The 23,933-nt window shown below is 46.8% G+C and overlaps 1 protein-coding gene across 3 annotated transcripts in view; it reads right to left on the bottom strand.

Annotated features, from left to right (window-relative positions):
- The window catches only part of FBXO41 (F-box protein 41), a 120,975-nt gene that overhangs the window by 46,335 nt on the left and 50,707 nt on the right, over positions 1 to 23,933 (bottom strand). For 2 of the 3 annotated variants that reach the window (XM_083756481.1, XM_083756479.1), the window contains exon 2: positions 10,672 to 11,686. In XM_083756481.1, the coding sequence (XP_083612607.1) occupies positions 10,672 to 11,417 (746 nt within the window). In that variant the 5' untranslated portion in view covers positions 11,418 to 11,686. Of the gene's footprint in view, positions 1 to 10,671; positions 11,687 to 13,305; positions 13,363 to 23,933 lie in introns of those variants that run through there. The other variant, XM_083756480.1, reaches the window with a different exon arrangement.

Raw genomic sequence — 23,933 nt, 5'->3', positions numbered from 1 at the left:
TTATTTATTTATTTATTTATTTATTTATTTATATACCGCCCTATACCCGGAGGTCTCAGGGCGGTTCACAGAAAAGGATCACAGTATATAAAATAAAAATAACAGCAATCACCCAATAATAACCCCTCAAAAAGAACCACATTTTAAAAGGGTATGGGACGTTGATCAGGTCAACCAAAGGCCTGGTTAAAAAGGAGCGTTTTTGCCTGGTGCCTAAAGGTGTACAATGAAGGCACCAGGCGAATTTCCCTGGGGAGAGCATTCCACAAACAAGGAGCCACTGCAGAGAAGGCCCCGTTCTTGTGTTACCACCCTCCGGACCTCTCGAGGAGGAGACACACGAAGAAGGGCCTCAGAAGATGATCTCAAGGTCCAGGTAGGTTCATATGGAGAGCGGCGGTCCTTGAGGTATTGTGGTCCTGAGCCATTTAAGGCTTTATGGATCAAAACCAGCACTTTGAATTGGGCCCGGAAACTAATTGGTAGCCAGTGCAGTCGGAGCAGGATCGGTGTAATATGCTCAGACTGTCTTGCTCCGGTGAGCAACCTGGCCGCTGAATTCCGGCTGAAGTTTCTGAACCACATAGGCTCTCATTTTCCTTCCTTCCTTCCTTCCTTCCTTCCTTCCTTCCTTCCTTCCTTCCTTCCTCCCTTCCTTCCTTCCTCCCTTCCTCCCTCCCTCCAACACACAAACAGACCAGCTTCCCTGGGGCACCCAAGCTGTTGCCAGGCCTGCAGGGGGTTCTGAAAAGGTCAGAGTATTTTTGGCACCAAATGTGGGTCAGCTAGAGCCAGGGGGTCACCGAGAAACCAGGGCGCAGAGAGGAGACGGCAGGGCCAGTGTTATCGCTCGCATTCACACAGGGAGCGTTTAGGGATCTTCCCGAACTGAGAGTTGTTTCCCTTCCTTCCTGCACAATTGGGTTATTCAACCTTTTGAGCAAAATGTATGCCCGTACGTTGCAACCGCTGAAATTAACAAACAGATGGAACTGACCAGAAGTCTCTAAGACCAGAGAGAAGAGACGGTGGAAGAAGACTGGAAGAAGTTTAAGGAATATTTGAAAAAATATGTTAATATTTAAATCTTAGAATAGCTTTGGAAGTGGATATAGGCAGTAGGGTTACAAGTAGAAGATAGTGCATTTTATAAGTGATAAAATGTGAAGTTTTTTATGGTTAAAGTAAGTGTGTGATGAGTAACTGCTAAAGATGAAGTAAAATGAAAATCCAGTAGGTGGGACTTGGGAAACCCCACTTAACAATGTTTAGAAAAATAAGGATATGACAAGAATTTGTTTGTATTGTTTGTCTTTTCTGTTTGTGTTTTTTATTTGTGTTATAAAATGAATAAATTTTTTTTTAGGGGGAAAAGAAATTAACAAACAGGACTAAGCTGGGTCCACTGACTTCAGTAGGTCTAAACTTAGTTGAAGACCAACCATTGCAAAGCTATTTCTACATAAATTACCCTAAACCGGGTCCCATTTATAACTATTGATAAGTTATCTTCCTGTGCATTAACATCCAGTTTTTATCTTAGTTGCTATTAAAACAGAGAAATTGTTAAATGAGGTGCATAAAAAGAAGACGGTGTCTCTGTGTTGGGTAGGATCAGTTATGGCGCAGAACCCTTTTCATAATGCAGAGTCCAAAATTTTGGTTCGTAGTGTGGCATGGATGTCACTGCCTATTGCCAGATTGCAGAGCCAGATGTTCTAGGGTGGAATCACAATCCAGATGTGGACTCTGCACAATTGTGGTCTCCACCCCACATGGTGGTACCTCCACCTGCCCACCCAAACGAGCCAATCAATCAATCAATCAATCAATCAATCAATCAAATAATCAGTCAGTCAGTCAGTCAGTCACCCACCCACCAAGCCAATTAATTTTGGTTTTTCTACATTTCTGTCCTAGAAGCAGTGATATTTTTTTTTAAGAGAAAAAGTTGCCGGTACTCATCATGAAGTTGTTACGGTGAGGGCCACACTTTTAACCTTTTAGGGATTGGTTGGTGCCAATTAAAATTATTTGATTTTATTCAGATTTTAAGCTGTATCTCAGTTAATTGCTGAATTTTATGTTTTAATATATCTATATTTTGATGTTAGCCGCTCTGAGCCTGATTATGGCTGGGGAGGGCAGGATATAAATTATTATTGTTATTGTTATTGTTATTGTTGTTGTTGTTGTTGTTGTTGTTATTATTATTATTATTATTATTATTACTACTACTACTACTACTACTACTACTACTACTACTACTACTGTGTGCCCTTGAATGCTCCTGGGAGGGAAAGCACTTCTCAGCAGAATCAACTGTTTTTGGGATAGGGTCACCTAGGTGTGCTTAAAGAGAGAGACTTCGCTCTGAGAAAGGAGTTCTGGGGTTTAGACCTTGTTAGTATTTTTTTTTTTTTAAAAAAAACACCTCTGTTAACAATTCCTCCCTCAAATCTACAAGTGTGTGTGAGAGTGAAAGAGAGAGACACATGGCGGGAGAAGAGCTGAAATGGCAAGTTCAAGTTCAGGGGGAAACCATGGAGACCAAACCCTCAGTATTTATTCCTGGCCATTGTCAATAAGAGACTAAATCGTTATCCTCGGTGTTTTCTAATAGCCAGCTGTCCATCAGCGTAATTGGCTGTTGACGAGACGTGGCAGCGGGGCTGGGGGTTGAGAGATCCTCTCATTTAAACCTCAAGAGAAAGCAAAAGGTATTAATAATAATAATAATAATAATAATAATAATAATAATAATAATAATAATAATATTTTTGTATACCTCCCTATACTTGTAGATGTTAGGGCGGTTCACAACATAAAATTACCATGTAAAAAACACAAAATAAATAATGTAAAAAACACAAAATACGGGAACAAGCCAATACTCGCCTCTTCCACTACCCATTTAAAAGGTCTTGGATGTCAATTGGCCAAAGGCCTAGTTAAAAAGGAACTGTTTTTGCATCTAAAGCTGTATAATGAAGGCACCAGCCAAAATTCCCTGGGTATTTATGGGGTGGAATTTCTCATTCGCAATGAAGTGTGGCTTTAAATAGGTGGGGGTGCTCAATGAACATTTTGATCTCCTGCAAAATGCAGCCCCAACTGACAATTAATGTGTGTGTGTGTTTTGAGGGGGTGGCAGCAAAAATGTTTGCACTGTAGCCCTCACTCTGATACCTATGCAGAGGTCTTCCTGCCCTCCTTCTGAGCTGACTGCGTGATGACATCATCACTAGCTGGTAGGTATCCTTTGTGATGACATCATAGTGACCTCGTAATCGGGATTGGCTAGGAGAAAGACAGTTGTGCCGGAAACACGAGATGGAAGAAAGACGGAATTTTTGCTCATAAAGGCAGCCTGTTCCCCTTTCAAATAAAAACAAGTATTTTTACTAAAAAAAAAATTAAATTAAAAGCAACTTTTGCAAACAGCGTGGCGGGTGTCAAAAACTCACAGGGAAGAAAGTCTCGCTTCCTGCCAAACAACCCTTTCAACTCCGAACATTTCCAAACATTCCCTTGATGCTGCGATGGTGGGAACTTGCCTGATCCTGCAGCGTGAATTTAATTGAGAGCGAGGTGCAGATTCCATCTCCATGCAAATGCCCGTTTTAAGTAAAGATCAGGGAGGTGGGAGTTACCAGAGGGAGCTGTTTCTAAAAAGGAAGTGGCTCTCAGGCAGCCGCTGTTCTCTTGAATATTCAGACTGCCTCCCTTGGGGCCTGATCCTTCCTGATCTGTTGGAACGGCAGTAGAGAGATGCTCAGCTCCTTTGCAGCAGTTGCACCACAAGGGCGAGAGGGGAAGGAAGAAACCGTCTCTTGCAGAGAAAGGATGCTGTGTGAATATCTATGATGTTTTCTCTCCCTTGATGTTAAAACCACATATTTGCTGTTTGGCAGAACAGTTCCCTGCACAGGGAGCAGAGCCGTGGATTTTTCTGATGGAGAGTGAGCGAGAGAATTGTCATTGTTCTCTTGGTTCACACACCCTCCAATATTTCTCAAATGAAAATTGTTGTTTAGTCGTGACTGACTCTTCGTGACCCCCTGGACCAGAGCATGCCAGGCCCTCCTGTCTTCCACTGCCTCCCGCAGTTTGGTCAAACTCATGCTGGTAGCTTCGAAAACACTGTCCCACCATCTCGTCCTCTGTCATCCCCTTCTCCTTGTGCCCTCCATTTTTCCCAACATCAGGGTCTTTTCCAGGGAGTCTTCTCTTCTCATGAGGTGGCCAAAGTCTTGGAGCCTCAGCTTCAGGATCTGTTCTTCCAGTGAGCGCTCAGGGCTGATTTCCTTCAGAATGGATCGGTTTCATCTTCTTGCAGTCCAGGGGACTCTCAAGAGTCTCCTCCAGCACCAGAATTCAAAAGCATCAATTCTTCGGCGATCAGCCTTCTTTATGGTCCAGCTCTCACTTCCATACATCACTACAGTGGTACCTCGGGTTACAGACGCTTCAGGTTACAGACTCTGCTAACCCAGAAATAGTACCTCAGGTTAAGAACTTTGCTATAGGATGAGAACAGAAATCGTGTGGCGGCAGTGGGAGGCCCTATTAGCTAAAGTGGTGCTTCAGGTTAAGAACAGTTTCAGGTTAAGAACGGACCTCTGGAACGAATTAAGTACTTAAACCGAGGTACCACTGTACTGGGAAAACCATAGCTTTAACTATACAGAACTTCCAATGAAAATAGGGACGTTCTATTCTATTATTATTTGAGGGACGCAGGTGGCACTGTGGGTTAAAGCCTCAGCGCCTAGGACTTGCCGATCGAAAGGTCGGCGGTTCGAATCCCTGCGGCGGGGTGCGCTCCCGCTGCTCGGTCCCAGCACCTGCCAACCTAGCAGTTCGAAAGCACCTCTGGGTGCAAGTAGATAAATAGGGACCGCTTACCAGCGGGAAGGTAAACGGCGTTTCCGTGTGCGGCTCTGGCTCGCCAGATGCAGCTTTGTCACGCTGACCACGTGACCCGGAAGTGTCTCCGGACAGCGCTGGCCCCTGGCCTCTTGATTGAGATGGGCGCACAACCCCAGAGTCTGTCAAGACTGGCCCGTACGGGCAGGGGTACCTTTACCTTTATTCTATTATTATTATTATTATTATTATTATTATTATTATCTGAGTAGGTTGCCCCAGCCACTCTGGGTGGCTTCCAGCATATATAAAAACATAGTAAAACATGAAACATTTAGAAAAAAACTTTCCCTATACAGGGCTGCCTTCATATGGCTCTGGGGTTAAATCACTCCGTACCCTCCAACATTTCTCCGACAAAAATAGAGACGTCGTAAGGAAAAGCGGAGCATTCCAGGATGAAATCAGAAACTGGGGCATCTTCTGTAAATCTGGGACTGTCCCTGGAAGATAGGTGCACTTGGAGGGTCTGAGTTCAGCATCCTGAAAGCTGGGGAGGGTGTTCTTCGCATGTTTTGCGGGTGGCACAAAACATAACAGGAAATGCAAACCTTGTAGAGGACAGGATATGAGCAAGATGGTTCTGGAATCAAGGGGATCTTGCTCTCCAAAGAAGTTCTCACTGTGATGATCTTACAGATATATGCATATTCCATGATGATGATTTATACCCTGCCCATCTGGCTGGGTTTCCCCAGCCACTCTAGGTGGCTCCCAACAGAATATTAAAACACAATTAAACATCAAACATTAAAACCGCCCTAAACAGAGTTGCCTTCAGATATGTATACGGATATGTATTTGAATTTTTTATAATTTTGCATTGTAAAATCAAATAAAAATGTTTTCAAAAAAAGAAAAGAAAAAAAGAATTTAGATCAATCCCACCGACCCCTCCGCCATTGGTCAGAATTCTTTTTCTACAGCCAACCACTCACTAGGCATGGGCTAACTTTGGGTCCCTCCCCTCGCCCCGGTTTCATTGGCTAAATGGCAGGATGGATTTTGCCATAGACACAATTATTTAACTCTTGTGCTCAAGTGACTGTGGTGGGAGGTCTTGCAAATGACTTGCTTATCTAAGCATGACTCGCTATCTGGGATCCATCGCATCCATGGGGTTGTGGGGAGGTTGGGAAGAAAGGGGACGTAATCTGTTCTGATCGCAGCAAAACGACGCATGAAATCCAACTTGAAAAATTAATTTAAGCCTCTGGGGGTGCCCATGCTGTTGCTTGAGGGAAATGTTGGCTGATAGACCACAAAGGAAGAGATTCAGAATGGGGGAATGGTAGGAAATGTCTGGTCTTATTTAACGCCTGCTTTCAAAGAAGGCAGAGAAAGGCGCAAACGTCTGGGTGTTTATATTCACAGACGATACCAAACCGAGAGGCGTTGTGAAGACAAAGGAAGATCGCAGGAGGAATTCTTCAGAGGAAATTTGTGTGTGTGCATGTGTGTCTTTTGCCCACATCTGAGAATGACTTCACTCTTTGCAGATCCGAAGAAAAATGAGTTTTGCAATGCCAATCACACACACATACACACAAAGAGAAGAAAGTCTGAAAAAGCAAACAGGGCCAGAATGAATATTTGAGCAAGCTGGAAATATCGGAGAAAATTCAGAGCGAGGTGCAATAATTTCCTCAGATATCTTTCTACTTAAGATCATGCAAATATTAATTCCACCCCTGTGTGCCTTCCCACATTATCTGCTTTCATCGTGAAGCCGCCCATTTCTGAGAGGGAGGCCACCCAAAAGGATTTCCCCAAGAAAAGCTGGTTGCCTTCTGCACTCCGACGCAGGTGTACTGCAGGCTCTAGCTGAAAAGAATGAGCAGGCTTTTGCTGGGCAGGGAAAGCAGAAGAGAGTTTCATTCAGGCTTTGTGATGCCAAGACATTTCTCTCCGAAGACTATGAATCTGGCCCCATCCTCTTATTTTGACACCATGGGGAAATGGCAATATGATTCAATATTCTGCTTTGATTTAAAGTAGGTTTGTAGATTTTTCTACAAACTCTTTTAGCTGATATAAACCTTTCTTTTTCAACAATCAAGCAGTGCATAACTTTTATGAAATAAGTAAAATAAATAAATCAAAATCCCTCATGTAGCCTCTGTGCCAGCCAGTGTTGGATTTATGTATAAGTTAAACAAGCTATAGCTTAGGGCCCCACACTCTTGCCCCCCCCCCCAAAAAAAAATTAAAGGGAAAAAACAACCTGGATTTACATTTCCAAAATATAAGATAAAAAACAAATAAAATAAAACCTACAAACACCAACAGTGTTTTGTGTTGTGTAGGCTCCTATGGTGTAAGTCATGGGCCCCACCTGCTAGCCTGCTCCGTAAAATATCACTGGTTTGCTCATTGCTATATCAATTACTTTGATAAAATACATATTTTGTTATGTCTAAATGGCTTTCGATTCCTATTAGGTCCATCAATTACCATGTAGCATATATTCAGCACGAAAAAACAGTGACAATTTGTTGTTGACAAAGGACAGCTGGACATAGAAAGGGCCCCATTACCTTCAGTAGCTTAAGGCCTCATCAAACCTAAATCCGGCCCTGGTGGCTGCTTTAAACTTTTCTTAAAAAGAAAAACTGCTGCCTGTCACCACTCAACTAACCATTGTCCAGGGATGGAGTCTAAATGGGTTTCCTCCCTTGATACCTGCTTTAAGAAGGTCTTATTTCTTGTGATATCTAGAAAACTCTCTCATCCTTTACAAGTTTCCAAGAGAGAAGAAGCCAAACCTATAGACTGTGAGGCTACTTGGTGGTCATTCATGACTTATGTCAAAAGACAAACTTGTGGATGGCACTTTTTTGTAACGTATGATTTTTAGCTGGAACTGATTGTATTCCAGGACTTATTATTGACCGCTATCTTCTCCTTCCGTTAAACCATTATTTATTTCATTTATTTCATAAAATGTATATTCCACTTGACTGTTAAAAAAAAAAGAGGGCCCTCAAAGCAGTTTACAAAAAATATAAAAACTATAAAAAATTACAACTATACTAAAACAAATTCACTTTCTAAGCATCTGGGTAGGATTGTCAACACAAGAATGGTTTTAGCAGGAGATGAAAAGAGGGGCAAGATAGGGGCTTGTCAACCTGGGAAGGTAGCCGAGCTAGGAAATTTCTGAACCTAAACCTCCATTTATAGCCTCAAGGCTATAAATATGTGTGAGAAAGGCTTTGGGTGTAAACCATGAGGGAAAATCTGTGCCCACTGCCTTGCGGGACATCTTCAGGAGAAGAAAAGGGTAGAAGGGAGCCCTACAGAATGGCAGATCCTGAAGCTGAGGCTCCAAGACTTTGGCCACCGCATGAGAAGAGAAGACTCACTGGAAAAGACCCTGATGTTGAGAAAGATGGAGGGCACAAGGAGAAGGGGACGACAGAGGAGGAGATGGTTGGACAGTGTTCTCGAAGCTACAAACATGAGTCTGACCAAACTGCGGGAGGCAGTGGAAGACAGGAGGGCCTGGTGTGCTCTGGTCCAGGGGGTCACCAAGAGGCGGACACAACTAAATGACTAAACAACAACGAGCCCTAAAGAAATCTGGAGCGGAGTCCCTAAGGCAGTTGGATGGTGCCTTGTAGGCCTCCTTCCAGCGACTTCTGCAGCGAAGCTGGTGCCAAACGTCTTGTTCTGCTTTCCTTTGGGCCCCATCAGCATGGCGAAGAGAGGGGTCTTGCTGTCTGGGTAGCCCAGGACCTCCACCCACACTGCCCAGGCTGGCGCCATTTTGGTTGTGCAAATGCAGCTGAAAAGAATACAGTGAAGGCATCAGCCTGATCTCAACAGGCAGGGAGTTCCAACATCCCTTAGCTACCACGCTCAGTGACTGGCGTCTTACAAATGTGGAACAGGAATTACGTGGCATTTCGCCCATTGAAGGTGAAACTCATAGGTAAACTCACCGCAACTTACTAAGAACTTTGTATACTAATACTAACACCTTGAACCTGGCCCAGTAGCAGAATGGCAACCAGAGCAGATCTCCGAGCACCAGTCATGAACTTACTGACTAGCTGCATGATTTATCTCTCTGCAAAACCCCTTTCTCTGCTCTGCATCATTTTCTAAGTCGTGGACCATATGATGCCAAACAGGCAAGCCATGGTTCATATCTGTGTCTCTCAAATATTTGTATTGCTATATGTAATATATTTTTTTATTAAAAAACCTCCCTCTGCTTGACTGATTCTAATATTGATTGTGTATTACTTTTCTATTGAACAGGTTTTTATTACAGAAGAATGCTTTTATGCTCCACAGGTTAATTTTGAGAAGTGGTGTCAAATGTTACCTTCCCGTCTTGTCGTATCCTTTAACACAGGGGTGACTAACCCTTTATATTGGCTCAAGGCTCTACATTCAGAGAGAGCCTAGGAAGCAGGATTATACCAGGTAAAACCATTAGTCCATGCTTTTTCTGTTTCCTTTGAGTAGTCCAGGGGTCAGCAAGCTTTACCAGCCATGGGCTGGATCACTCCCACAAAGATCGTCTGTGGGCTGGACTGGCACAGCGCATGTCTGTGGTGCCGGAAATTGCACCTGCGCATGCCCAGAAGCTGAAAATTATGCCTGCACAGAAGCACAGTTTTCGGCTTCTGGACATGTGCAGACACGATTTCTGGTGCTGCTCGACAAGTCCCTGCTCTGTGCTGCACCGGTTTAGTGCAGCGCACAGGGGACTTGCTGAGTGGGCAGCTTGGTTCACGAGCAGCTCATGGACTGGCAAAACGGTCTTTGTGGGCCACATCTGGCCCCTGGGCCACACGTTGCCGACCCCTGGAGTAGTCCAACAATATTTGGAGGGCACATCATCTGAGTTGGGAAAGGCTGGAAGGGACAATCTTGAGCTGACTGGACAAATCTAGTGCAAAGCAACTTCTGCTATTACTCTGTGTCCACGCCCCCTCCTTCCCTCCTTCCCTCCCACCCTTCCTCCTTCCTTCCACCAGGAGCAAGCCAGCAGTAAATGACACCATGCCAATTGGAGTTAACTCCTTTTTAGTACAAACAGGAGTGCAGCAACTCATCTTCAGAAGGTCTGGCACCCATGAGCCAGTTGCTGAGACTGAAGGTCTCCCCACGGCCATCTAAGTCTCCAGGGTTTCCCCCAAGCAATCTGAGACTGTGCCTGTGTGCAGCCAATCTCTCCTCTGCCCTTTTCATGCCTCTTCTGGTTCTGGGAGACTGGGGGTGGGGTGGGGAGGGGATCTGGTCGCAGCAGGAGGGGGAAATACCTGTGACTCTTCATCAGCCTGACTCATCTCTGTTTCTTGACCTGTCTCCTCCTCTTCTGCCTCTGATTCTGAGCTGCTCTCTGCCACAGACTCTCCCCGCTCAATAAGCCCTGTTACCGCTTCAGTTTCCAACACCTCCTCTTCCCAGTCCTCTCGCTCTGACCACTCACTGTTGTCCCACCACCTTTCCCCGGGCTCTGAGCCTTCTTCCCTTGGTGGTCCCCCAACTGTTTCTTCCCACCACTCTTCTGCATCCAACCAGTCCATGATTCCGTCCTCCTCCCCTTCCTGTGTTTAAACCTCTCTGCCTTCCTCAATGCTATTTCCATTTTTCTCTCCCACTACTGGCAAAATCAGAAGACGGGGTGAAGGAAGACGGATCAGGCCCATGGGCCTCAGGTTCAAACCCACCCCCTCCCCCTGCCGCTTTAGCAGACCCCCTGACACCACGGAAACCATCACTCACTGTTGTTTGCGGCTCAGCTCCTGCTCCTTCTGCACCAGGTCTTGCTTGAGGGAGGCCAGCATCTCCACACTGACGTCCACCTGGCGGGACAGCTCCACAGCCCTCTCCTCCAGCTCCTGCTTCTCCCGGCTGAGCCGGATGCTCTCCTGCTTGGCCTTCTCCAGCTCCGAGCTCTTGCGGTCCAGCTCCACCTGGAGCCGGCCGACTTGGGAGGCGATCTTCTGCTCCACTTCCTCGGTCAGCTTCTCCAGCCGCTTGTCCACCTCCAGCTTCTCAAAGGCTCGGATCTTGAGGCGGGTCAGGCCTTCCTCATAGGCCGCGTCGACGGCCGCCACTGCGGCGGCCGCGGCGGCAGGAGGCGTGGTGGCCGAGGTCATGGCCTTGCGGGTGAAGATCTCGGTCAGGGGGATCTCGATCTCGTGGACGTAGCGGGACGCGACGGGCGAGGAGGATGGGTCCAGCTCCTCGGTGGTGGCGGTGGCGATGAGGTCGCAGGTGAAGCGCTGTTCCTTGCCCTGGAAGGAGGTGCTCTCAAAGATGTCCCGGCGGGCTGTGGGCGTCAGGAGGGTGGTGTCGGACGCCAGGGGGAAAACGGTGGCATCGCAGATGCTGTTGGTTTTGGAGAGGACATAGAGGGTCTCGTAGGTGTGGTTGTACTCCAGGTGAGCGCGCAGGGAGGACAGGCTCCGGAATCGCTTGTGTTCCCCGCAACGCGGACAGCGGTAGGGCAGGTCCAGCGAGGCCATCCCTCAGCCCGAGCCACACTCCTGGCCACGCAGCCCTCCTCCGCAGGAATCCAGCTGCCGGGCCCCTGTCATGGTGCAGGCATGCGGGCAGCAGGAGGAGCGGGGCAGGAGTAGCAGTGGGGAAGGGGGCGCGGTGGGGCGGGCGGCCAGTTCCACAAGGTCATTGCTGGTTAGGGGCAGGCTGGCAAAGGCGTGGAGGGCGAGAATCCCAGAGGGTGACCCAGAGAGGCCGCAGGAGGTCTGGTCAGCATCGGGCACAGCGGGCAGCACTGGAAGAGAGAAGAAAGTCAGCATTTCCTGGGAATCGGGGGCCTTGTTCCCCGCCCTGAGTCTCCTGAGACTGCCCCCTCCCGTCCTTGCCAACTGTAAATCTATGGTTGTCAGGGAATGGTCTGAAGACGAGGACTGGGGAGTGCATTCTATGACAGACTAGCTTCTCTCCGATGGAGATCTGGAGGGGGGAGAGTTGCCCCCCCATCCACAGTGTGTTCAGAAGAAGAGAGAGAGCTGAACAGCTTTGGGAGGTGTTGCCCAGTTTTGATATAGTGACAACAGAACCAGAATGGAGGGGGCAGCTAGTGGAGACGTCTCTTGAGAGCGTGGGAGACTGCCCCACTCACCAAGGACTCAGAGGTCCAAACGTATCAGAGAGCAAAGGAGTCAAAGAGAGGGGGGAACTTCCCATTGGCACTGAAAAAGGTTGCGGAAGCTGAAAGGAGGATTAGACGAGCCAACTGCCCTCCTTGCGGAGAGCTGCGTATTTGTGTTCACAACATGATGCTGTAATAAAAGGACTAGAAATCTATCAACTGTTAATTCTTATCTGTGAAGTTACCGAAGGGAGGAGAGGACTCTCCATGCCTGACAGTGGTGGATCTTGGGAAGATCAGGGGAGTCTGCTGGATGAGACCCATGGTAGGGTTGCCATACGTCTGGAATTTCCCTCACGTAGCCAGGATTCGACCGTCAGATACAGTGTCCAGGCGGAAATTGCTGAAATGTCTGGAAAAATCCAGACATGTGGCAACCCGTGTCAGAAGTGTAGATTTTGGCGGATTTCCCCCTGGATTTTTGCTTTTTGAAAGATGGCAGCCCTAGCCAATGGCCCACCTAGACCAGCAGTCTCTTCTTACTGTGGCCCAGAGAGGAAAACCTTCAAACACGGCCTGAAAACACTCTCCTGTCCTGCAGTTCCCAGAAACATTGCTGCCTCTGTGGTGTTCGTACGGAGCCCCCGGTCGTCTCATGGACTATTGACCCATACACCACTAATCTGCTGCCAGCAACCAGGTCCTCCTTGGTAAAATCACTTCAGTCTCAGTCAGGTTCTCAAGTAAATAAAGAAGAGTGTATTTTATTTCAGACACAAACAAACTTTTATGGCATTCCAAACGTTGTTACTCTTTACCTTCTTAGTCTTATTTTATCCTGTCTCTATCTCTTCTGTTGAAATACTTTATTGTCACTTGTACAACTTGTATACAGTGAGATTACACAGGCACCCCCACTCAGCTCTCTTAGTCTTAATTTCCCTCGTTTACTGACGCACACCCACCAAACCCGAAAGTCAGTTGCCCTGTTGTTATCTTTCCATTCAGCAGCCTAACAGCCCATGGATAGAAGCTGTTATTTACCCTGTTGGTGTGTCTAATCCTGCTTCTATATCTTCTGCCCTCGGGCAGGATATCAAGAAAGTGCCGGCCAGGGTGTGAATCATCCCTGAGAATTTTCCTCACTCTCCTGAGGCAACGTTCTTCCGCTATTTCATCCAGCGGATTCACGGGACAGCCCATAATATCTTGTGCTGTGTTCACCACCCTCTGTAGGCACTTCCTATCAGATGATGTCAAACCAGCGTACCACACCCTGATGCAGTGTGAAAGGACACTTTCTATTGTGGACCGGTAGAAGGAGATCATCACACAAGAACCAACCGCACTGTCTCTCTGTTTCCAAATGCCTTTCCCAACCAACCAACCCACTAAAACCACCCAACTATCCACACCCAAACCTCGGGCCAAACCCTTTTATAAACAGGTAGGCTCCGCCTCCAGCTTTCCTATTGGTCTACATATTAACCCTTTCTCTCCCCCTGTACAGACATTTTCAAATAAACGGGCAAACGCCACAGCCTCCGACAGCAACGGCAGGGCGTATCCCTCCTGACTAGCAAGCATCAATAGCCTTCTCTCCTTCCACGAATGTGTCTAATTCTCTTTGAAGCCATCTAGGTTTCTCTGCCTCTTGTGGCAGGGAGTTCCGTAGAGTAACTCTGGAACTGGCTAGCTGGACAAATCTGGAAGATTCTTTTTGTCTCCCTTTCTGGTCTTCCCAATCTTTCATTCAGTTCCTGTGGATTACTTTTAAGACCTTACGAACGTTCGCCTGCGCCTTAGTGCAAATTTCTCCTAATATACACGTTTTTGTACGCTGATTTGCCTAACCTTCACATTTTTGCCATGCTTTCTCCCCGTATAACATGCATTATATGATATTTTTGCAAATGCATGCAATGTGAGAATGCTTTCCCCCAAAATTTTTGGTTGGAGAGCAGAGTTACAAAATTCAAGGAATTGCTCTTTTGAAAGAATGCCTGTGTTGTCAGTTTGCATATCGCTTCCCAACGTGAGAATGAGGCAGGTCCCTCTGAATACCATGAACTGAAGCAAATTTCTCCTCCATCCTTAATTGGGGAAAAGCAGAAGGGAAAGAGCTCCCTGCTTAAAACCACAATGCAATTACTGCAAAGCCAACGCAGTAAACAGGAGAGCCCGCCTCTCTCAAGTCGCGTACAGTGAGGCCAGATCTTCTCCCTGTTGCTGTCAAAGTAAGCAGGATTATCAGCGCTGACCTGTGAGCTGAGGTACCTGACGGGAATAGCAAAGAGAAAGCGCGAGGGACGAGGGAAGGATGCCAAGCGAAAGCTGCAAGCCCTTTCCTTCCCAGACCTCAGACAGCTGAGTTGGCCTCCATCGCTAGTTAAGGATGTCAAGCATACAGCGTGGATCAATCATTATTCCTGCCTGTTTGTTTTTCAATATCCCTGGAAATAGCAGGCAAGCTCTACTAGACATAAGAAGAGCCAGTGGCCTAGGACCCACGTACCCACGGGACCGCTTCTCCTGGTATGCCCCGCGGAGGACCTGAAGGTCCACAAATAACAACACTTTGGAGGTCCCGAGCCTCAAGGAGGTTAGATTGGTCTCAACTAGGGCCAGGGCCTTTTCAGCCCTGGCCCCGACTTGGTGGAACGCTCTGTCATAAGAGACTAGGGCCCTGCGGGACTTGACATCTTTCCGCAGGGCCTGCAAGACAGAGCTGTTCCTCCTGGCCTTTGCTTTGGACTCAGTCTGACCTTTCTGTTTCCCTCCCCTTATGGTCTTGATTTACCAGCTACTTTAAAACGGGGCTGCATTTTAAATTGCATTTTAACCTGTATTTTAAATTGGTTCCCCCCTCTCTTTCCCCCCTTTGTTTTTGCTGTGATTTTATTAGTGTTAGCCGCCCTGAACCCGGCTTGGGTCGGGGAGGGCGGGGTATAAATAATAATAATAATAATAATAATAATAATAATAATGGTTGGATAGTGTCTTCGAAGCTACAAACATGAGTCTGACCAAACTGTGGGAGGCAGTGGAAGACAGGAGTGCCTGGCGTGCTCTGGTCCATGGGGTCACGAAGAGTCGGACACGACTAAACGACTAAACAACAACAACAACAACAACAACAACAACAACAACAACAATTTAGTCCAGCATCCTGCTCTCACTGTGGCTGCCCAGATGCCCATGATGTCAGAAAAAAAGCACAAGAGCACCTCTTCCTTCCTGGGGTTTCCAGCAGCTGGAAGTGAGAAGCGTTGTGGAGGCAGAGGAGAATCACCCTAGCTAGTATCCATCAATAGCCCCCATGAATTTGTCTAGGTGGCCATCTTGTAGCAGTGAGTTCCGTAGTATCTTCCTTGTATCTGTCCCGAATCTTCCAACATTCAGGAATCCTGTTGCAGGAATCCTGTTGCAGTCTGAGCTTCAGCCCCACAGTGCAATGGAGTCCCCCTGTCTTACCGCCCGCCCCCCCAATGCTCAGCCTAGCTCTGAGTGGTGGGATGGAGTGCAATTCATCATGACTGGGGCAACAAACTGCCAATCCCTGTTCTGCCCTGCCCATAGCTCTCCTCTTGACAGGCACTGGATCAATGAAAACCAGGGGTCAGCAAAAGTTTTCAGCAGGGGTCCGCTCCACTGTCCCTCAGACCTTGTGGGGGGCCGGACTATATTTTTTTTTGGGGGGGGGGGAATGAACGAATTCCTATGCCCCACAAATAACCCAGATGCATTTTAAATAAAAGCACACATTCTACCCATGTAAAAACACCAGGCAGGCCCCGCAAACAACCTGGAGATGCATTTTAAATAAAAGGACACATGCTACTCATGTAAAAACACGCTGATTCCGGGACCATCCGTGGGCCGGATTTAGAAGGCGATTGGGCCGGATCCGGCCCCTGGGCCTTAGTTTGCCTACTCATGATGAAAACCATTTGCATTTTATTCCTCTCTCTATCTTGCAAGGCGGATTGAAGCACAAACTTGGCTTCATTTTAAAAATTCCGCCCTTGTTTCCCTTAGTTTATCCATAACCGAGTCAGGTTTTCAAACTGGCTTCCTGAAATATGCTGTTCACGGGTTTGCTTTCCTTAAAAAAAACAACAAAAAAACCAGGCAATGCTGTCATCCACTATTTCAATACTTAATCACCGTTTTAATCATGCTACAAGATCTTCCCACCCACTTAAGGAAACCGCAAAGCTTTGAGCCATTGATAGTTAAAGAAGCGATGGACTGCAGAAGGTCTGTTATAAATTAAGTGATCTGTTTATTGGAGTTTAAAAAGAACAGCTCCATTTTAGGGCTGAAGACAACCCATAAAACCCCAAGGAAAGGCAAAGAAATCCCAACTACCAATATTACACCCATCAGGTAATAACCAACAAGTCCTGCAGTATAGCTTATATAACTGAATGCAAAAAAATCAGGATGTTGTATCCTGTAGTAGGTAAAACTACAACTAACCTACACATGTGTTGCAGAGACCAAGGGTGGGTGGTTTTGACAAAATCTGGAGCAACACTTTAATTCTGGGCTCTGCAACTTGTTGGGTGCATCAGCAAGAGCTACAGAGATGCCAAGAGATCCAACAATGTCAGCAAAAAGAGCAAATTCCTGGGTAAAATGCGCCTGACAAAAATATACTGTGTGGCCTCAGCCAGGAGGGCAGTATGAGCATAAGGACACAAGAAGACCCGCTGGATCAGGCCAGTTGTCCATCTAGTCTAGTATTCTGTTCTCACAGAGGCCAACCAGATGCCTGTTGAAGACCAGCAAGCAGGATTCGAACACAAGAGCAGCCAAACCCCTGTGTTGCAAAGAGAACGTCAACAATGTCTAGGCAACACGATGACCATAGACATATGTAATAGACAATCTTTATAGAAGTTGGGTTTATATGTTTCTCAAAAAAATATTGTTAGTAGCAGTGGCTACATTATTACATGAGCACTGATCCACAGCATTTGATATTTTCATTCATTCGAAATAAGATTGGGGCATGTACTCTTTTTCATTTCTGTTTGTATTATAGTTTATAACTTTTGTAAAGTGGTATGTGCATGCAGGTCATCGTCTGTAAAATTTTATTTTCAGTTTATGAAGCATTCTATATCCACCCACCATGCTGACGAAGAATTTTATGAAACAGTAGTCAATATCCGGAATCACTGTTCAGTGTTGGACATCATATCTGCTGAATACACAAAGCTTCACAGCTTATATTTCATTATACAGAGTTTGGTACCTCGCTTCATTTAAAGACTTTCAGAGACTTTGAGACTCAAGATTTCATTCTGAACTTTTTATGCTTTGAAGGAATTCTATAAAGATTGTCTATTACGTATGTATATGGTCATCGTGTTGCCTAGATGTTGTTGACGCTCCCACTGTGGAGGCAGAACATAGACATGGCTAGTAGCCATCAACAGCCCTCTCCTCCTCCATGAATTTGTCTGTTCTTCTTTTAAAGCCTCCCAAGTTGGGAGTCACTGCTTCCAGTGGCAGGGAGTTCCGTACTTTAACTGTGTGCTGCCTGATGAAGAACTTCCTGATATCTGTCCTGACTCTCCTGTCACTTAGCATCCTTGAACGTCCATGAGATCTAATGTTGTGACTCTCCTTCCTCGGAGGTTTTTTAATAATAAGAAGAAATATTTTTTTTTATTTATACCCCGCCCTTCCCAGTTCAGAAAACCGGGCTCAGGGTGGCTAACAACAAATTTACTTAATTGATGCAACACTTAATTGATGCAAATTTACTTAATTGATGCAACAACAAAAAAAAGCATAAAATACAGTATAAAACGTGAATAACAATAAATTCAGAATTTAGGGGGGAAATCCATCCAACAAACATTAGATGATCCCCAGGGCTAGCTGGCTAAATTAGTCCTATTTGGGCCAGCGAGGAGACCAGGGGAGAATTAGCTGTGGGATCCCAGAGCGGGTAATCTTCATAAAAAGGGGAGGGGGAGGGAAGGAAGGGGAATAAAAGATCAGGCTAAGTTCAAGTTGAAAGCCAGGCGGAATAGCTCTGTCTTACAGGCCCGCAGAAGGAAGTTAAATCCTGCAGGACCCTAGTCTCCTGGGACAGAGCATTCCACCAGGTCGGAGCCACCACTGGTGGAGGATAATCTGACTTCCTTAGGGCCCGGGACCTCTAAACTATGATTAAAAACTCTGTTTTTAAGCAGAGGTTAGATGGCCCTCTGTCATGGATGCTTTAGCTGAGATTCCTGCATTGCAGGGGGTTGGGCTAGATGACCGTTGGGGTCCCTTCCAAGTCTACAATTCTATGGGGGAGAAAAACTTTTGTTTCTCCACCTCCTCTACATCGTGCACCATTTTACACACCTCTATTGAGCCTTTCGGGACGCAGGTGGCGCTGTGGGTTAAAGCCTCAGCGCCTAGGACTTGCCGATCAAAAGGTCGGCGGTTCGAATCCCTGCGGCGGGGTGCGCTCCCGCTGCTCGGTCCCAGCGCCTGCCAACCTAGCAGTTCGAAAGCACCTCCGGGTGCAAGTAGATAAATAGGGACCGCTTACCAGCGGGAAGGTAAACGGCGTTTCTGTGTGCGGCTCTGGCTCACCAGAGCAGCGATGTTACGCTGGCCACGTGACCCGGAAGTGTCTCCGGACAGTGCTGGCCCCTGGCCTCTTAAGTGAGATGGGCGCACAACCCCAGAGTCTGTCAAGACTGGCCCGTATGGGCAGGGGTACCTTTACCTTTTTATTGAGCCTTTCCCCACCAATTGCCTTTTCCCCAAGGTAGTGATGTGTATTAATTTTAGTATTACAGAGGAGTATCTCCACTTATTGGAGAGGGAAAGGTGTGTAGGATTGGGGCAGAATCAATCTTTATGGCCACTAATCACCATGCAGAGCCTTCCAAACTAACAAAGCACTCAAAATCCTTCACTTCTTCCCATTTGCAGCAACCATTAGTTCCGCTAATGTGCATTTCTGCGTTCAAAACGCAGCCTGGGAGCTACTTCTCAGACCGCAAACCCCAAAGGTCTTCTGCAAACAAACCTTTAACTGGTCTCCAAGCTAAAACAGGAGCAGGGAAGATGGGCTTCTCCAGCAAGGGAACTCATCAAGGAATAATAATGATCCGTTAACATCCAAACTATGGATTCCCTTGGCTGCTTTTCTATTATATCGGGTCGGTGACCTCAGGCCTGTGGACAAACTGTGTCTCCACCCCCGGACCCATCTACTGGGCCCTTGGGGATATCACAACCCTCACAGCCCCTGCCCCAGACCTTCCTCCTGTCCTGGCTGGAAAAACCTACAAAATGCAGAAGTGCCTCTGGCTTACCTGGAGGACAGAGGTATGTTCTGTAGGTATAAAGCTTCCAGAATAAACATTTCCTTGCAGCACGCCGAATTTTCTACCGATAAGAAATACATCGGAAAACACAGGTAGGATTGGCCTCGGTATCACTGGAGGCTCTCGCTCTCATTTTGAAAAGGTGTTGATCCATATTCAGCGGATCTCAACCTGTGGGTCCCCAGATGTTGTTGGACTACAACTTCCATCATCCCTGAGCTCTGACCTTGCTAGCTAGGGCTGATGGGAGTTGTTGTTCAACACATCTGGGGACCCACAGGTTGAGAAAGGCTGCCATAGATGATCCTTGCGGGGATCCTTTCAACTCGACAATTCAATGGTACTCTAAACTGACTTTAAATAAGTTGGAGTTCTTGTTATTAAATATGCCAAGAAAAAAACACACTGAGAACTCAGACCAATGTAAGTTTCAGTAGTGGGAGTGGTCCCTACTCGCAAATCAATAGTCAATTGTAACAAAAACTAACCCATTCAACAGTGTGCATTCTGACAAGGATTACAAACTCAAATAGAGATTACAAACTCTGAGATTACAAACTCAAACTCATGAGGATATGTATAACACAATAATTCATTGCAGAATTAGAGATAAGAGTTTATGAGTAGAGATAAATTCATGTTAGTCCATAGATTCGACGTGAAGGTCTTAGTTTCAATTATTGAGCAGAAGTCAGAAGTCAATTATGGATCAGTAACCAGGACTCTGTATATTAATTCAGAGTAATTGCTCCATACAACCAGGGTTTGTCTACTGTAACGGTAAAGGTAAAGGGACCCCTGACCATTAGGTCCAGTCGTAGCCAACTCTGGGGTTGTGGCGCTCATCTCGCTTTACTGGCCGAGGGAGCCGGCGTACAGTTTCCGGGTCATGTGGCCAGCATGACTAAGCCGCTTCTGGCGAACCAGAGCAGCGCATGGAAACACCGTTTACCTTCCCACCGGAGTGGTACCTATTTATCTTCTTGCACTTTGACATGCTTTCAAACTGCTAGGTTGGCAGGAGCAGGGACTGAGCAACAGGAGCTCACCGGTCGCGGGGATTTGAAGCGCCAACCTTCTGATCGGCAAGCCCTAGGCTCTGTAGTTTAACCCACAGTGCCACCCGTGTCCCTACTTGTCTACTGTAGCTTCCCCCAATCTGGTGTTGGTCAGATGTTGGCCGGTCATCTATCCGGCACTAGATTGTAGAAGGTTTCTCTGCTCTAGAACTCATAGACATCCAAGATCTCATCCTGGAGATTCTAGGGCAGAGGCAGCCAACATGGTGCCCCACCCTGGTCATATTTGGACTGAAGCTCCCACACCAGGTGGGGTTCTGGTGGGAGTTGTAGTTCAGCAGCGACCGGAGGGGGGGGCCACCGCCCTATTCTAGGAAATCACACACCTGACCTGCTGCATGCACCCCGGTCCTGAGCAATGGGGACCCAATTGCCCAGGTGTACGGAGGAAGAGCTAAATTGTTATGCCTGGAAGAAGACAACAGGTAAAAGGGTTGTCATGGAAATGGCTGTGAACGGCACATAGAGACAAGAAAGCGGAAAGTGGGGGGGGGGACTAGGGATTTCGCTCCCCTTGATTATTCATAGAATCATCGAATTGTAGAGTTGGAAGGGACCTAGGGTCATCTAGTCCAACCCCCGGACAAGCAGAGTTTGGACGGCCACCTGTCATGTACAATCCAGTTGAGATTAATGCATCCCTGGGGGTTGGTCTACATGACCCTCGGGGTCCCTTTCAACTCTGCAGTTCTGTGATTCCTGCATCGATCAGGACCTGAGAGATCATGAAGCTCTCTGGGTGACCTCTCAGCCTAACCTACCTCACAGGGTTGTTGTGTGAGGACTGGATGTACACTGCCTAGACCTCCTGCTCTGCTCTGGTCAGACCTCACCTGGAGTACTGTGTCCAGTTCTGGGCACCACAGTTCAAGAAGGACACTGACAAACTGGAACGTGTCCAGAGGAGGGCAACCAAAATGGTCAAAGGCCTGGAAACAATGCCTTATGAGGAACGGCTAAGGGAGCTGGACATGTTTAGCCTGGAGAAGAGGAGGTTAAGGGGTGATATGATAGCCATGTTCAAATATATAAAAGGATGTCACATAGAGGAGGGAGAAAGGTTGTTTTCTGCTGCTCCAGAGAAGCGGACACGGAGCAATGGATCCAAACTACAAGAAAGAAGATTCCACCTAAACATTAGGAAGAACTTCCTGACAGTAAGAGCTGTTCGACAGTGGAATTTGCTGCCAAGGAGTGTGGTGGAGTCTCCTTCTTTGGAGGTCTTTAAGCAGAGGCTTTACAACCATATGTCAGGAGTGCTCTGATGGTGTTTCCTGCTTGGCAGGGGGTTGAACTCGATGGCCCTTGTGGTCTCTTCCAACTCTATGATTCTATGATTCTATCCTTGGAGGAAAAGATTGGATATAAATTAATTCTCCGTTCTGACCCGTAGTTTTCTCAAGGGGCTTCTAGTAGAGTAGGATCTCTTCTGCTACTTGATCCTTTTTGCTGGGGAAATTGGGGTCCAAATGGGCTTGGGGATCTCCTGCTGGTCTTGGCCTTTAAATCCCTACAGGACCGCCTCTCCTGGTCTGCCCCGCAGAGGACCTTAATGTGCATGAATAATCATAGTTTAGAGGTCCCGGGCCCTAAGGAAGTCAGACTATCCTCCACCAGGGCCAGGGCCTTTTCAGTGGTGGCTCCGACCTGGTGGAATGCTCTGTCCCAGGAGACCAGGGCCCTGCAGGACTTAACCTCCTTCCATCAGGCCTGTAAGACAGAGCTATTCCGCCTGGCCTTTAACCTGAATTCAGCCTGATCTTTTATTTCCCTTCTCTTCCCTCCCCTTTTGTGAAGATTAGCCACTCTGAGACCCCACAGCTAATTCTCCCCTGGCCTCCTCGCTGGCCCAATTCAGCCAGCTAGCCCTGGGGATTATCTAATGCTTATTTCCCCTAAACTGATTTTTGAATTTTATTGTTATTCATGTTTTTATACTGTGTTTTATGCTGCTTTTACAATTACATAAGTGCTTTAAATTTGTTGTTAGCTGCCCTGAGCCCGGTTTTTGAACCGGGAAGGGTGGGGTATAAATACCGTTATTATTATTATTATTATTATTATTATTATTATTATTAGGCGGGCACTGGGTCATCGCTGCAAACCATGCCGAGTCTGACCATCAGTCTCATTGGTCACAGTGAGAGTGGCAGCATTTGTTATGCAATTTTTCTCATTGCATAAAGAAAACAAAAAGGAAAAAAACAATTTAAAATACAGGTTAAAATGCAATTTAAAATACAGCCTTATTTTAAAAGTCAAAACCATAAGGGGAGGGAAACATAAGGGTCAGATTGAGTCCAAACCAAAGGCCAGGCAGAACAGCTCCATCCTGCAGGCCCTATGGAAGGAGATCAAGTCCTGCAGGGCCCTAGTCTCTTGTGACAGAGCGTTCCACCAAGTCGGGGCCAGTACTGAAAAGGCCCTGGCTGTGGAAAAACCTCACCATCAGACGGAGGATAAAAACGTAATGCCAAGCTGCTGCATCAGGACCATGGCCCATCTAGTCCAGCATCCTGACCTCGCAGTCGCCAACCAGATGCCTGGGGGAAACTCGCAAGCAGGATTCGAACACAGGAGCAACTCTGCCCCTCCTGCGGTTTCCTGCAGCTGGTATTCAGAAGCATTGCTGGCCCCGACTGTGGAGGCAGAGCTGAGCCATTGTGTCTAGTAGCCTCTGATAGCTCTCTCCTCTCCCATAAATTCATCTAATCCTCTTTTAAAGCCATCATTGCCCCTTGTGGCAGGGAGTTCCATAGTCTAACTATGCACAGTGTGAAGGACTTTCCTTCATCTGCCCTGAATATTCCGGCATTGAGCTTCACAAGTTCCAGAGCAGAGAAACCCTGGTTGTATGGAGCAATTACTCTGAATTAATATACAGAGACTTCACAAATGTTTATTTGCATGCTGAGTGTGCCCTACATTCACGTATTTGTGATCTGACGGCTGATTTTCAATGTTGCTGGCATGTTTGATGCCAGCATGCTCATTTGAGATGTTGAAAGATCTTTGCAAATATGAGCTTTCTCTTTTATGAAGGCCTGATGGACGTTTGTCTTGTGTATGCTTTAACTGAATAATGGGCCCAGTGGTCCTCGGTCAGAGAAAACAATTCCTTCTGGGCACCAGCGAGAGAGTTTTAGCCAGCAACACTTACTGTGGAAGATAAGAAAGAGCATAAAATTGTAGAGTTGGAAGGGACCCTGAGGGTCATCTAGTCCAACCCCCTGCAATGCAGGAAACTCAGCTCAAGCATCCATGACAGAGGGCCATCTAACCTCTGCTTAAAAACCTCCCAGGAAGGAGACTCCACCTCCCACCGAAGGAGACCTTTCCACCCTCAACAACAACAACAACAACAATTTATTATTTCTACCCCACCCATCTGGCTGGGTTTTCCCAGCCACCCCAGGCGGATTCCAACAACAGTTTCCCTGGTGTTTAATCAGAATCTCCTTCCTTGTAACTTGAAGCCATGGGTTCGAGTCCTACCCT

Source organism: Podarcis gaigeae (assembly GCF_964106915.1).
Source record: "Podarcis gaigeae genome assembly, chromosome: 9".
In the NCBI taxonomy this organism is placed as follows: domain Eukaryota; kingdom Metazoa; phylum Chordata; class Lepidosauria; order Squamata; family Lacertidae; genus Podarcis; species Podarcis gaigeae.
Note: the sequence above shows the minus strand (reverse complement) of the source record. Positions and strands in the feature narration are given on the sequence as shown.